Source organism: Spea bombifrons, chromosome 1 (assembly GCF_027358695.1).
Source record: "Spea bombifrons isolate aSpeBom1 chromosome 1, aSpeBom1.2.pri, whole genome shotgun sequence".
Taxonomy (NCBI): Eukaryota; Metazoa; Chordata; class Amphibia; order Anura; family Pelobatidae; genus Spea; species Spea bombifrons.
In genome coordinates, this window is record NC_071087.1 from 126726956 (window position 1) to 126743183 (window position 16228).

At 38.3% G+C, this 16228-nt stretch overlaps 1 protein-coding gene across 1 annotated transcript; it reads left to right on the forward strand.

The window, feature by feature from the left end:
* The first annotated feature begins 8454 nt into the window (after positions 1-8454).
* On the forward strand, positions 8455-13521 carry MYL2 (myosin light chain 2). The gene is made up of 7 exons (XM_053457534.1): positions 8455-8524; positions 10026-10115; positions 11457-11532; positions 12421-12525; positions 12840-12918; positions 13009-13057; positions 13316-13521. The coding sequence occupies exons 1-7, from the start codon at positions 8522-8524 to the stop codon at positions 13415-13417; spliced, it is 504 nt and encodes a 167-aa protein (XP_053313509.1). The 5' UTR covers positions 8455-8521; the 3' UTR covers positions 13418-13521.
* Positions 13522-16228: the final 2707 nt, after the last annotated feature.

Consider the following 16228-nt stretch of genomic DNA (forward strand, 5'->3'; position numbering starts at 1 on the left):
CCCCACTGTCCTCTGCCAGGTTCACTCCCATGAAAGGGTCTCTGGGGCTAGCCCCATACATGCAGGGAGGACAGCTCAGAGTAGTCTACCCCAGGAAGTTCCTACATACACTGTTTTGGTACAAGTTAATTGTGATGGGATCGAAATGCCTCCAAATTTTTTTTCATGTTAGTGGGTGTTATACAGATGTGGCCAGGAAGCACAGCCTTACTGAGAAATGTTTATGTGATTTTCAAACATATTAATTGATAATTGTGTAATTTAAGTAAAGCACTTAGACTTGTATAGCTTGTATTCATGTTATGATAACTTTTAGTGCTGTAGAACACTGCGGCAAAACAGTCATTCTGCTCTCCATCAGAGCAAAGAAGGGCATATGTATTTTGGTGACAAAAAGAGACACAGAGGTACAGTTATGGGATCAGGCTTTCACGCTGGAAAAGCCAGAGTTCTTTTTTGACTGTAAGGCACCTGTATATTTGATAACGTATCATAGGAACATGCCTCCCAAGTGTGTAACCATTACCCAAGCCTAGAACACCATGTTTTTTCTAAGATTTATGTGATATACAATTTGGATATAATGGATTGCCAGGCAGATATAGTATTTGTTTTAGTAATATATATATATATATATATATATATATATATATATATATATATATATATATATATATATATATAGCACAAATTATCATCCCTGTACAAGAACAAGACGAACAGATATACTTTACAATCTGCTACCCAATTTAAAACATCTACTTAAGTTTTTTTCTTTAAAAAGGATATCTGAAAAAGAAGGAAATGGCCTTGCATAAAACTATCAATGTAACCTTAGTGGTAGACCCAGCGACTGAATCAATGGCTCCTATGTTCAAGGGCAAAGCAATAGACCACAACCCCCTGCAGTCACCAGAGATCTGTATAATTATTAACCAGAATGCAAGCGCTTTGTGGTATGGCCCTGTCAGATCTGCATTGGTTTGTCTAGTCAGTTTAGAGCTATTGGGTCATACCGCCATCTAGTGGTGCAGAAGAAAGTTGCACCCTACAAATGCCCAGTGCTAATACATGTGAGAAAACATTTTTTATCTTTCTTGGTCTCAGCTGCAAGACTCAACATAAAACATTCCCTTGCTCCTATTGTGCTTTACAATAATCTCATGAACTTTAGTGTATTGAAGATGAAATTAACTGTACACTCTTGGATCAAACATCCAATACCTTCAAAAGGCATGCCAAACATTATTATTAGTTATGCAAAAAAATGGGTTGCACATACAATTCTTGCAAATTACATCAAAACATGTGGAAAGAAACCTTGTAATTTACTAAACGTATACTCACAAAACACGTACACGTTGTGGCTGAAAGTGTCCTCTTGGCCATTTACCTACCAACTATTACCAAACTCTAATCCAATTAACTCAGTGTGCAAGAGTTAGTGTTAGTTAACAAAGTATATCAAAAGAGGCCTCATACTACCAGGATAGCCTTTGGTGAAAAGTACAGGATTAAAGGCTGGGTCCTTACACCCCATCTACCCACCACACACACATGCTAACACCAGATATGAACACACTCTTCCTAACACCGTACAATAACACACCAATTCATTGACAACCACACACACAAATAGTAGTACTAAATACACAGACACACACGCCCATGCAAACAGCATACACTCTAACACTATACAATAAGAGACACACGCTAACATCATATGTTCACAGACACTAACACCTAACAGACAAAATAAAATATGCAGACACACTAGCATATCCAGGTGCACTCACACTCACAGAACTCACTTACCCTGGGGAAACCTCAGCCTGTCTTCAATGCAGCACATTGTGCCTGTGCCACAGTTCTACTGGGGGTCAAGCAACGTGACATTAATTGCCCCATCCTGGATCCACTCACGGTTGCAGCAGCAAACTGCCGACATGGTATCCAGAGCTTTTAAAGAGGTGGCCAGGGATAGGCACGGACAAAGTTAATTGTGGACATTTTTAAGGTTGCTGGACTTATTTTTTTAACTTAAAGCAATACCAAATAGTCCCCACGGGTTAAAAATGGACCTTAAGGTCCAAAACACTAATAGTAATGGACAAAAATGCCTGCCCAGACACACACATGCCTGCCCATTTACACATACATACACATGCACATTCACGCTTGCCCTTACACTCAAACATCCTGTCTTACACTTGCCCCATCACTCCATTTTCTCATTATTTCTCCCCTTTGTCATGAATTCTCTTTCTGTCCATCTCTGTAGCTCACTCTGTTCTCTTCTTTCTCCCCCATTTCGCTCTCCCTTCCACTTTACTTGTGCCCTTTCTCATTATCTATCTCTTTATCTCACCACTTTTTCACTATCTTGCCCATTTCTCCCCATATTTTCCTTTTCCATCATCTTAATTCATGTGGTAGGAGTGCAAGGTCTATTGCTACAGACCTCTGCCTCAGCGCTCCCTTGAGGCGTGCAGCCAATCCAGACCGTCTTTGGAGAGAGCCAGCAGGGTAACAGACACCACAAATTGCGGTGGCAGGCACCAGTGCCCATGTATGGACTCTTTGAAAAGGACAACAGTTTCAAAGCTGTCTACAGCAATTTGTCGTGGAGGCTTTGGGCTTGTCATCATTTTCTGTTGAGTGGAGTATAGATTCTGCCACACCTGTCCTTATTACAATAACCTCCTTCTGCACACTGCCCATCCAGTCAGTCATACAAAACTAGGAACACCGGTGGAGCAGGGGGGAAAGATCCTAGTGCGTGAAAGGAGAACCTCCGAATACTGGACTTGAAAGGGATAAGGCTACTCTATGCTGATTGTGTTGTGACAGTACTGGACTTTCAATTCCTGGACTTTTTTTTTCCACTTGAAACTGTCCCTTGGTTTAACTTGGTCATATTAGTTAGTTCTTAGGACAACTGTTTTTAACATAAAAGTAATTATTCAGATCTGCCAGAAATTAGTAAATACAAGTGTTTTTTTATTGCATTAAAGTGAAACAGGAATGGGATAAAAAGTCAGAGGAGGAAAAGTGCCATTCGTGTTTAAGCATTACATCACGCCACTGTTTATCAGTGTATGGAGCATAATATCATTTTGACAGTAAAGTATCCTGGGACTTCCACAATCCCATCTGAGTATATTGCAGTATTGCTTTTATGTCCCTCCACCAATCCCTTGGCTTGTAGATATAAACTATAGTGCTTCCATTATTACCAGTGATTCCTGTTGCCAGACCAAGTACCGGCTTACTACGCCTGCAACATGCTTGTGTGGGGGGGTGAAGGGTAGAATTGTGAAGGACGGACCAGGGACATGTTGGGCTGGTGTCCTTACTGGAGGACAGGCATTCCATGACATGAGAAAACGGAACAAGGGGCCAAAGCTGACCAAGACAGTATATTTGGGATATAGGGAAAGGGAAATAGATTAGGAGAGCTGCAAAAGCTCAGGGCAGGGGCAATAAGGAAGGACTGGAGTAGCTGTTGTACCCAAATCTCCCACCTCCCTTTCCTCGTCTGATAGCCCTCACGTCTTCTACGCACCTAAAGTTCACAATAATATCTACGGTATATAAAAACAGAAAATTTGTTTATAAATTAAATTGTGCAAATACAATGCATAATTCTTTTTAGAACACTAATAGGTGACAACAGGGTGAACGTTTTCATAAACCATTGCCCCTAGAGATGCCTCTAACCACATCTCCTAATGTAAAAATTTTTATCCATTTGAGATTTGGTGAGGTATGTTTTATCTTAACCTCCAAGTTATTAACGGTGCTTATTTTAATTTACATGGGAAGAGGCCTAAATCCTGGTGGCTGACATAAACCTTCATATTTTACCCCTCCAACACATGGTGGAGCCTGAATCCTGCCTTGTCTTAATTCTGAGTTAACAATAAAGTAATGAATGTATTTTTAAACATTTAAATGTAACCTGTGTGTTTCCTCAATTAATAATTTTGTGCATTAATGATAATCAAGATTGCATATTTCATGTGGGTTATACAGTATAACCTTTTTGAAACTAAAGACGATTTTTATATGTAATATTTACAAAATTGAATATGCTTGATCATTTGGTTGCTTTAGGAATGTTAATTGAAAGAAATTAACAGGTGGAGAATTTCCAAGGCTTTAAGTCAAGTTACCTTAAGATATTATTTTCCTTCATAAGGAATCAGCGCAGAGCTTTTGATCATGGTACTGCCCCCTGAAAACAGGGACATCCAACTCATCCAACGTGTTCTCAGGCGTGACCCTCAGCCTATGTGTATGGGCACACGTGTTCTTTGACGCATCTCACTTACAAGTCCTGTCTATTTCAATCCCTGTAAGGATTACTGGAATATCCAGGATATTTGCACTTACTCTAGTGATGGATACAAGAAAGCATTGTTGATCTCTGTTGTGTCTTGGTGACTAAGTGACCTTTTCAGATTTATTTTACTTTTTTGTTAACCCCAGGAAGATCTGTACGATGTCTCTATATCTTCTTATGCACAATTGAGATGATGCAACAATGTATTCTAGTGTATTTTAATGATCTACTTATATCAGCCATCAGTGTTATAATGTATTAGCATGCAATCTCTCTTCACTGAGTAGAGAAAAAGATACAGACGGCTAATGCCCAGTGCTCAGCGTCCTGCGCCAGACGCACACAGATGCAGCGGCAGGACTGGAGGTCACCAGCTTGAGGCTGGAAGCAGCGGCATAAGTAGAAACCACAGGGCCTTGGTGCAAAGATTGTCCCTGGGCCCCCTGACTTCACCAAGCAACATGTCACAGTGCCATATTTACCCCCAAACAGCTTGTCTGTGCAACCTGTGCCCCAAACTGCTTGTCTATGCCATCTTTGACCCCAAACTACTTGTTAGTGCCATGTTTGTCTCCAAACAACTGATCAGTGCCCCCAAACAGCTTGCCGGTGCCATCATTGTCAACAAATAGCTTGTAAGTGCTGCCAAACAGCTTGTCTGTGCAATCTTTGCCACCAAGCAGCTTGTAAGTGCCGCAAAACAGCTTGTCTGTGCCATCTTTGCCACCATACAGCTTGCCTGTGCAATCTTTGCCCCCAAACAGCTTCTCAGTCTTCCAACCAGTTTTTATGTGCCATCTTTATCACCAGGCAGCTTCTCAGTGCCCACAGACCGCTTTTCTGTGCCATCTATGCCCCCAAACAATTTGTCAGTGTCCCCAAACAGCTTGCCTGTGCCATTTGTGTCCCCCAAACAGCCTGTATGTTCCATTTTGTCCCCAATCAGCTTGTCAGTGCCATATTTGTCCCCAAACCGCTTATCAATGGAACAAGCAGCTTGTCTATACCATCTTTGTCACCAAATCGCTTGTCAGTGCACCCAAACAGTCTGCTTGTGCCATCTTCACCCTAAAACTTTTCTGTGCCATTTTTTTCCTCAAACAGTTTGACAGTGGGCCCGAACAGCTTGTTTGTGCCACCTTTGCCACCAGTGTGTCAGTGGCCAAGACAGCTTGTCTGTGCCATCTTTGTCCCCAAACCACTTGACAGTGCCCCAAACATATTGTATGTGCCATCTTTGCCACCAAAGTGCTTGCCATGTGCCATCTTTGTCCCCAAATAGCTTGTCAGTGCCCCCAGAGGCACAATGTTACCTATATAATTATTTTACATGGATTTGTGACTTTTCAAACTCTACCTAACTTACCTAACCAGAAAGGTTGACCCTATGTTGCTATGAGGAACAATGGGTTTACAGCCCAATGCAAACTGTTCTTTATGTTATGTGACGTGTGAAAGAGGCTGTTTTATGTGAACCTATTGTTGCTTACCCAGCAATACTGAAGTGTTTCATTATACTGAGTAAGCATATGAAGGGGAAATTGATACCTACTTGTTTTAGACCACATAGCAAAATTGTTTATTTGATTTTTGCATTAGAATTACCTGAAAACAAGGATTTCTGCCTCTCATTACAGATACCCTTAGGTTAAACGTATTCTTCACTGTCATTCAAGTGTATTAAATACCCAGGAAATTTACTTCCTTCAAGCACAGCTTATCCAAACTATAGGTGCCTGTTCCAGTATTAAGGAGGATGGATTGACATGGAAACTCTGTAATTTGTTCTCTCAGTACCCTTATTACATTAGTGCTTCAGAAAGACTGTGTATAATAAATGCCAAACCTGTGTTCAAGTGAACTCAATCTATTCCTACAGAAGGCGTGTAGGAAAATCTGAAGCAATATTAATCAATTATGAGGACACAAGCTGATTTTGACACAGTTATCATTGCAACCAATTGAATTCTTCTGCTAGTTATTAAAAATGAGCTTCAACTGGATATTTGCAATTGCTTCATTCTTACTTTTATAAATATGGGCCATGTGGAGCCCGTAGAGCATTTTATTGGGATGAGGTTTATAATTCTGAAGAAATAACTTCTAGATGACAGTTACAAGCAACTTGTAAAATTCTGAGTTCATCTCTTAAGGACTCGTCCAAATGGTCGTCTAATTTTAGTGGGATGACCCCCCAAAAGATCATGAAAATAATTCTTGATGAAAATATGCCTTGTCCACTAGAATAATTTACTGTGAAGCTATGAATATCTGTGCTTTATATAGCTTCCGACTCTGAGCTTCACAGAACAGGATCAACGATAACAATACCATATTCTCTCAGTAATACAATACAACAAGCAGAACAGCTGTTGAGTGCTTTGTGCACTCAGGCGAAGACATGATACTGAAACAGCTGAGAACAAGAAGGGAGGATAAAGGGCATTGTTACAGCAGAAATTACTCTGCTTGGAATTTATTGAGCATTGTATACTCTTATGCCCTGCATGGTTTTCTACTTGAGGGACATCAAGGTGGAAATACAGCTACCAGGATGACTAGTATCAGATTTAAAAAAAATCTAGTTCTAGTTTTTGTATAATATCATGTTTTTCAGTCACCTGCATATTAGCCATTTGTATGTGTTCTAACTATGTTGTGTAAGCCCAGTCTACTAGACAAACAATAGAATCGGTAAAAAAAAAATGGACCAGCTAGATATTCTGACCAATGAAAGTCTATCGAGGAAACGATTCAATTGTACAAGTAGAGCTTCATTAGCATTGCCATAACGAATCAGCTCGGTGTCAATTTTAGCAGGGAAAGTCATCCAAAATATAACTCACAGCAACGACAGCCTACAGGTATGCAGATGTTTATGGGAACAAACTTCAAAAAATCAAGTTTTTGTCAAGTTCCTAGTGAAGTTGATGGGGATGTGAACTTGGGAGAGTTTTGGAGGGGGGAGACAACTCAGAGAATAGTAAATTATCTGATTACAAGGCTAGCCTGTTTGTAAAGCAGACAAACAAGGGTTTTAATGAAGGACATTGTAATATAGTTGGACAGTTATGCATATAGTGCAGGTGATGAGGAGTCTCAGTATTCATCCTTGGGTAGACATTGGGGTATATTTGATATGGAATTGCGATACTGGGGTCAAGTGAGAGGGTGCAAGGATGGGAGCAAATCCCCAAAATAATCATATGTCAGGAGAATAAAAAACATAATAGACCCTTACTTTTGAAGCAAATATTTCAAAAACAGTTTGAACAAAAATATATTGTAGACATATACAAAACTAATCACATATTATAGGCAGATTCAGTATATAATGCACCGTTTCTGTACTGTAAGTGGACTTGTTGGCAAAAGAGACCCTATTCTATACATCTGTCATGTCAAAGTGGTGCGGTAAGCTTTTGAGTGTGTCTGAAGCCACTGATTGCCACCTGGTGTTCCTAATCCCCTGGAAAACCCCTCATCACAATGCAACTGGGGAGTAGGAGGGATGGGGTAATCCTATGTGGGGTGTGATGAAAATGTATCAAGTGCACATTGTGCATGTGCATTCCTCTGTCTATAATTCTTCTTTAACTCTTCCTACACCAATGCACAACATGGTCTGATTGAAAATATATTAAAAGCCTAAAATTTCAAAATAACTTAACAAAGCTTTCCTTTCATGAAACCTCTCTAATAATTGCTTAGCCAAAATTGTTTTCCAGCATAATTTGTGAAAGATAGTGGGATTGGATATGGATAAGTGAACGTGTTAGTAAGGGAGTGAAATAGTTGTATTAATATCTGTTCTTCCATTCTGTGACGTCTGTGAACTAGCTGCTATTGTTATTTCTAGGAGTCTATACCATCTGCTGTGGCATTGTTACTTTAAATAAGATCACATATGTGATGGGGCCGCAAGAGGCGCATTGGAGTCCTGTAACCTTCAGAACTTCTTTTGTCTCACATATCATCAGACTTCACAACAATGTGTCAAGAATGGAGACAGGGCAAAGGCTTGATTGGGGATGGGTATAACTTACCTTACACTGCCAAAAGTGGGCATGAGTTTATTTATAACTGGCTTGGGGGGTATTTATTGTCTGAGGGAGTAGGGTCTGGATCTGCTCTTGGAATTTCACTGTCTTTAACATCACACAGAGCAACTCTACAATGGTAAGTGAAAGTTGGGTGTGATGCTAGGGAGAATATTAACGTGCCAAAGGGGAGCTGTATGCCAAATGAAGAAAATGATAGGCTGTACCAATTTATTGAAAGACTAATCAATTCAAACATCTCTCAACTAGTAAGCCAGACCTTGCTCTGCAAATGTTGGGATAGAAATAAGTGTGCACCGAATGAGTTATGCATAGTTATATATAGAGGAATGTGGGATCATTACCATAGCAGCCAATGGAATATTTTTGTGACTTTGCACCAGAATTGGCCTTTATCCACAGTATAAGCTTGTTGGAGCAGAGCTCCCTCCAGCTTTTGTTTCTGTAAGTCAGATTTGTTTTGTGATGCCCTACTTGTTATGTCCGGTACATGCATTGTACAGCGTTGTGGGGTATAATGGTGTGAAAACGAAACAGGGAAACTTTATTTATTCTAACCACATTATAGGGAGTGTTTTAGATGGATATATGCTTTCAAAGTTTAATTTATATGACTTGATTATCTATGTACAAATATACAACAGTGTCATGACTTTATTAGAGAGATGTATAAAGGTAGATGCTGCCCCATCTCATACTTATAATTACAGCAGCATGAGTTATTACCCAGTTATTACCTAGACCCTACATAGTATTTTATTATTTCAGTAAGAAAAATTGACATAGCCATATTAGCGCAAGAGAAAACGGAATCTTTAGTTGAAGTTGCTACCTTTTATTTGGCTAACACATAAAAATATCTAAATTTAAATACGCTTTTAAGACTACTAAGGTTATGAAAGCTAATGTAACTTTACATCTTTTTCTGTTTTGGCTGAATAAAGGATATCAAATGCAACTAGTGACATTATTTTAAGGCATCTTAGTGAAAATATCATTGGAAAAAACTTTTCCCCATAGATTTCAGTATATCATTGTCTTGTGCTGGTTTTGCCGCAAATTAACTCAGATGGTATATACCGGTGTGTGGATATATATATATATATATATAGTGATTAGTTAATTTACTTATTTCCATTGTTTTAAATGCAATTAATATAACCTTGCATGCTTATGTTTGCAAAACCCGAAAAGCTTTAGGCATTATCTGCAAAGTCCCTTGTAAGATGAGAGCAAACTCTACTGGTCATCAGAGCATCAAACCCATTTTCAATAATACTGTTTTCATGATTTTTTGATTTCTTTTACTTTCATGATTCATAAACAAGTGCGTTTTGCCTTTTTTACATACGTACATATAAAAACTCAGACTCTGTGCTGCGCTGAGAAATGTATGTCAGTAAACAATTTGTTACAAATAAAGTCGCTCAGCACTCCAGTAGTTAGGTAAGGTGTGTTTAACTCAACAACAAGGGCAACGTTAAACTTTGTTTAAGTTTTATATGGTAATGCATTTTCTACAATTGATTTGTGCCTCGGCTCTTTCCTACAGTAGGGCAGAGTCTCTTGCTATGCTCTTTACACTAACTGATCGCATGATTTCCCTTTTTCTTCCTAAGTCTCCAAAGAAAGCCAAGAAGAGGTCAGAAGGTGCCAATTCAAATGTCTTCTCCATGTTTGAGCAAACCCAGATCCAGGAGTTTAAAGAAGTGAGTAACAGACTAGGATCCTGTAGGAGAAATCATAGTTCAGTCCACACATTACCCTCTTTGTGCCACCGTATCTTTGTTCAAAGACAATTTAAAAAATATATTTCCCTTTTCGCAAGGAAATCAAATAACAATTGAATTTATCCCCATAATAACAGTCTTTAATATCTGCATCAAAGGTGTGTGTAACTAGTTAGTGCGATGTCAACTGTAGAAAAACTAGCATTTGTTTTGATCTTTCTTGAACTTCTGATATCATTTCTCCCAATGAGAATTATGCATCTCCCACTATACTTTATGTCATTGTTACTTTTGTTATCAAACCTTAGCTTATTACCAACATAGCCCTGTGTGTGGAAGCCTTAGATACAATGCCTTTTGTTAGGAACCCTTCAAGTCCTAATCAAGGAAATATCTTCACTTTATTATTTGCACTGTGTGGATTGGTAGAATTTACCTCTAGATGAAAGTGTATTAGAACCTGAAAACTCTTAGTTTCCTATTAAAAGAATTTCTCACACTGAGTCAGAATGTAATCCTTAAACCCACTGCCACCCTGTGCACCTTTATTATTATGGCATTTCAGCTTGTCTAGAGGGTTAGAATGCCATTGGAACAGATGGATGACAACTGGCAGATTTCACTTAGAGAACCAATCTATGGTTGTTTCATAAATCACTATGAAATGGACATGGCTACCCCTTTAATTAACCAAAACATGACATTGTATGGTCACACAACAAACATAGTACAAATAGCTGTAATTAGTATACTTCAAAATGACTAACAGCCATTTTATTGGGTTGTGTCTCAGCAGGGCAATAGTAGCTCCTAAATGTTTGTATCTCCAAAGTCTAGTAGCCTCGCTAATTTATCTGCAGGCAAATACAAATTGTATTCATATGTGGTACTATGTGAGCTCCCAGGTACTGGCTTAATACATATAATCATACTGGGGAGCTCTGTGGATTTGCCTCAAAGACTCCAGGGACAAGCTCATTGATGGTCTCCTGAGTAGAGTATTAAGCTCAGAATGAAGGATAGTCTTGCCAGCTTTACCAACCTGTTGCATCTGAAACTGGAAAGAGGAAGACCCAAGGGATACTTGATTTAAACCCCTTTGTTGTATAATACGAAGTACCTTGGCCAATGTAACTTTTTAAGAATGCAGAACGTACATGAAACAGTCTGAGCCCTTGCACAATTTCACCAAGTTTGTCAATTGTTTTGAATTATAAAATCTGTTCTAACATTGCCTAGTCACAAATAAATTATTGAAAAATACAAAGAAAAATACTAGTTGATTTGAACACACCTCCCTTATTTTTCTCTCGTGTTTAGGCATTTACAATTATGGATCAGAACCGAGATGGGTTCATTGATAAGGAAGACCTCAGGGACACCTTTGCTGCACTAGGTGAGTTATCATATGTTCCTTGATCAAATATTTATAAAACTCTAAATGACTGAAAGAAATGGCTATTCAAAGAAAGTGAACTCAGCCAACTCCATTTGTTAAAAACAGGCAGCAACTTGTCTAAAGGCTCAAAAGTGGGTATAGGAACGATCATCAGTACATTAATGAAATTCCACAGGCATCATTCTCTAGTCATATAAATGCATTTGGTAACATGATACCCAACACCACTATTGGCCACTATTATCACTGGAGAGAGTACAGCTGTCTTATGTGTGACTGTGACAAACGGATTAAAATAACTCATTTATTTTCTAGGTGTGAAAATATCATTTTAACCCTTTAATTCCGGGAAGGTTCCTTTTTCACATTAACCTAGTGAATGGTTCTCAAGCCTTTCATTTCATTCAAAAAACATAATGAAATAAAAAAAAGTGATTTAGATTTAGGATCTAAGGATACACATTGAGCATTCATTATTTTATGCTTTGCATTTTATTTCTTTTTGCGTGTTGGTTGTGTTAATACATTCTTCAGGTATCAGTAAAGCAGGGTATATTTGTTTGACTAATCCATGTCTTTCACTAAATGTATTAGCATTTTACTAAGTATTGCTCATTGACTTACCTTGGGGCTGCCTCCAGCTTTTCGGTATGTAGCCAGGCCAGGTATCTGTATTTATTCACTTCCATTGCATCCTGGCATAGCTTTGGGGTTCAAGTTTAAAGATAAGTGTGATTTAATTTTACAACCTTGACAGCACAAAATGATATTAATCTTATCCTGTCCTATCATGGTTTAGTTGTCTAATGAACATTTGGGGATAAACGAAACACATAAATTAGAGACCCAATGTACAGAACCTGACTCTTTTATGCCTCTCATAAGGGCGCCTGAATGTGAAAAATGAGGAACTGGAAGAAATGCTAAAAGAAGCTTCAGGACCAATCAATTTCACTGTATTTCTTACAATGTTTGGAGAGAAACTGAAAGGTATGTAGTCCTGAAATCAAATACTTGCATAGATGTAGATATGAAAACATTTCTCATCTCATTAAGCAATATACATTTTTATTAATTGATAACCTTCTGGAGAACCGATAGATATGCATATCTAAATCACATTCCAGAGCATATTTAATTACTATATACAAGGATTAGGGCTGATGAAGAGTTTTGCCTTTCGGGAGGTTTGAAGGAGTTTGGGAATTTCATAGGATACGACTGATGTATGATCAAAATAGACTGCCTGATGCAGTCTATATTTTTAACATGAAACTGTTTATAATCTCTGATGTAACCTGTAGGTGCTGATCCAGAAGAGACCATATTAAATGCTTTCAAAGTGTTTGATCCTGAAGGCAGTGGACTTCTAAAATCAGATTAGTGAGTACTCCCTGTTTTCTCTTTCTTCGGTTTGGATGGCTGCCTTTCCCAGGCTGTGTTTTAACTCTTTTTTTCCATGTTATTTTTTAGCATTAGAGAAATGCTTATGACTCAAGCAGAAAGGTTCTCAAATGAAGAGGTAAGACAAATTCTGTTCCACGTGCGAGACAACAATTCAGTCTGTGTTATATGGTGTGACGATTCTTCAGTATGCACATTTGCTGTCCTCTGATATTTTCACAAAGTAAAAATGAGGTATTGTGGGGTTTCTAAAGCCCCATATAACATACAATTTACTACAAAAGGCATCTTTGTCTAACATTAGTCTACAACTTTTGTTCCACGTAATTCCAAAAAATTTTATTCTCTGTATAAAAAAAAAATATTTTGTCAACAGGTTGATCAGATGTTTGCAGCTTTTCCACCTGATGTGACTGGAAATTTAAACTACAAAAACCTTGTTCACATCATCACTCATGGTGAAGAGAAGGAGGAGTAAGGCCCATACAGCAGCAATGGTCTCATCACGCATTAATGTTTCATATAACTACCTGTGCAATGTATTATAATAAATATGATTTCTATATCTGATATTATATGCAATGTTTCTTCTTGTTGTTTCCTTTTTTATTCTGTTCTAACTTACCCACCCTCCTTCTAGCAGGAATCACTCTTCCTGTTTATCCTTTCGGCTTAAAACCGATAGCGTCTTTTGAAATGGGTGTACATTTGGACACCCTGAAAGTAGTGTCACTATTTTCATTTGGCCAGGTGTCCAGAGATCAGATAGATTTCCATTAATCCTCAGTGCTGGAGTGTCAATCCGCGATGAGACTCAACAGTGGTATGTATGGCCAGCACTGCCTCTTAGCAATCAGCCAAACATAAAGGATGCCAGCTAGTTGAGGTTGATGCCATTCAGCATAATTACATTCCAATTCCAATGAAAGTATTTAACTAACATTTTTCCATGGTTATCTCAGTTGATGAGAGCATGTTGAGGTCAGGGTGTAGGAATATCTATGGTGCTAGGGTTGGTTACACAAAGAACATTCAGTCTATAATTTGCAAACAACTGTTTCATAGACATCAGTCACTACTACATCATGTCCCCTAAGATGGCCACTGGATAAATCGCATTAGTTCAGCTGATTGTTTAGATCCTGAATGCATGTTTGTGTGGCATTATGGAAAGTGTGTGCCTTAGATAGAATAGTTTATGTTAAAGGATTACATCACATTAAGCACATACTTTTGAGCAAGAAGACAATTTAACAATATAACATATGTTACATTATGTCAACTTATTGTTTAACAGAGGAAACAATAAAAATAGGAGGACTTAATTTCATGAATAAGAATTTGATATAAAAATGTAGATCAACACACCAGATAAGCGCTTCAATTACTACCTCCTACCTACATTGTTACATAAGTTATGGTGGGTAAAGGTGAGGGGGTAGTAGAAACATTATTAAACGCTCATCTACAGACACCAGACAAGCCAGAAGGCTTGTTTTTCCCTCAGAAATCTCATGGTGCTGCCACAACCACAAGGGATTCTGGGTAGGCGCATGCAAATAAGGTCAACAATAATAACCTTTTGCCTCTATATACACTTTATACATGGATCCCTTGAAAGTAATTGCCCGCTGTACAAGACAGCCTTTAGACAAAACTCGGGAACAGGTGAAATAGCCAGATCATCATTCATGGACAGCTGTTTCATCCTTAATGGGACTCGTCAGCGTGAAGTTGTGATACTGGCTTAATACTTCAGGCTTGGGGTAGACAAGAAATACCATAAGTTATGGTGGGTAAAGGTGATGGAAAACCCTTCCACTAAAATTAAGGGGGTAGTAGAAGTAGAGGCTTGTTTTTCCCTCAGAAATCTCATGGTGCTGCCTCAACAACAAGGCATAATTGTTGACCTTATTTGCATTCGCCTACCCAGAATCCCTTGTGGTTGTGGCAGCACCATGAGATTTCTGAGGGAAAAACAAGCCTTCTGGCTTCTGTAGATGAGTGTTTAACAATGCTTCTACCAGCTACATTGTGAAACACTCCCAAACACAGTCACTAAGATACATCTTGCCTGAAAACAAATGCTAGTGATAAGTCTTTTTCACATTTGAGCAGGTAGTGTCTCTAACTCCAAAGAGTTTATGTGCCAGGGCCTACTTATGTATACAATATACATATTCAAGTATGTATACAAGTATAATTTGTAATGTTTAAGAACAATTTGCACTGAGGTTGTGCTTCTGGGCAGTCAGGTCAATGCTGGTCTGGACTTATAGACGAACCAACAAAAGCAAAAATATTAATACATAATACAAACTGAAATGCTTTTGAATGTGTGATCCTATAAGCTCTTAAGCCTCTAAATGTAGACAAATCCTTAGATTTCCAAGGTATAATGAAGAAAACACGATGTTCATTCCTTACTCCGTATTGTTTTGTGCTGGAATTCTTAATCCATATTTTTGATTTCCTGCCCCAGTATCGTGCTTTCTGATAACTAAAATTAAACATTTCAAATATATCTTGCAACATATAAAATACATTTAATTAAACTAAAAATGTATTAGGTGAGTAATGGATCCTGACAGATGGTGCTCAGATACAGAATGTGAGACAAAAAGCAACACAGCGTAGGATGTCAAAGTAAAAACACTCTTAAAATATATAGATGCACAAAGGTACTAGAAGTTGATGATAAATTGAAATGCAGAAAGACTCACTTGGTTGAGTCATACCCTCCCACTACAAGATAGTATTCTGTCTACTTTAGGTTTACTTTTGGCTTTACATTAATTAAAGCAGGGTTTTTTTTAAATTATGGGTTGCGTCCTAACATTAGCCAAAGGATACCAGTCACAGAGCTGCTCTGCTTGCCTTCTTCAGCATGAGTCACGGGAAGAAGGGTTGAAGAACAAAGGACATAACACTGAAAATATTTACGTTCTAAAAAGGACTAGTATTGGAACCATTGGTTATCATGGCTGTCAAGCCAGTTCCTAAAATCCTTGTTTTATGCGACTTAAAAGACAGACAGCTATAAAACACCCCAGAACCCCAACCAATCATTGGTACCCAAAGATATTTTTGATGATGGGAGGCATACAGTAAAATATTAATGGACACTGAAGCATTAAGATGGACTGTTTACTTATTGGAGAGATACTAATGGAAGAAAATAATACATTTGTCCTCTGATTGCAGCACAATAAAATTAAGTATAAATAAAATGTTTTGCTGTTAAACATTTGGGATTAAAGGCCAGGGCAATGACTACCTGTCCTAGTTA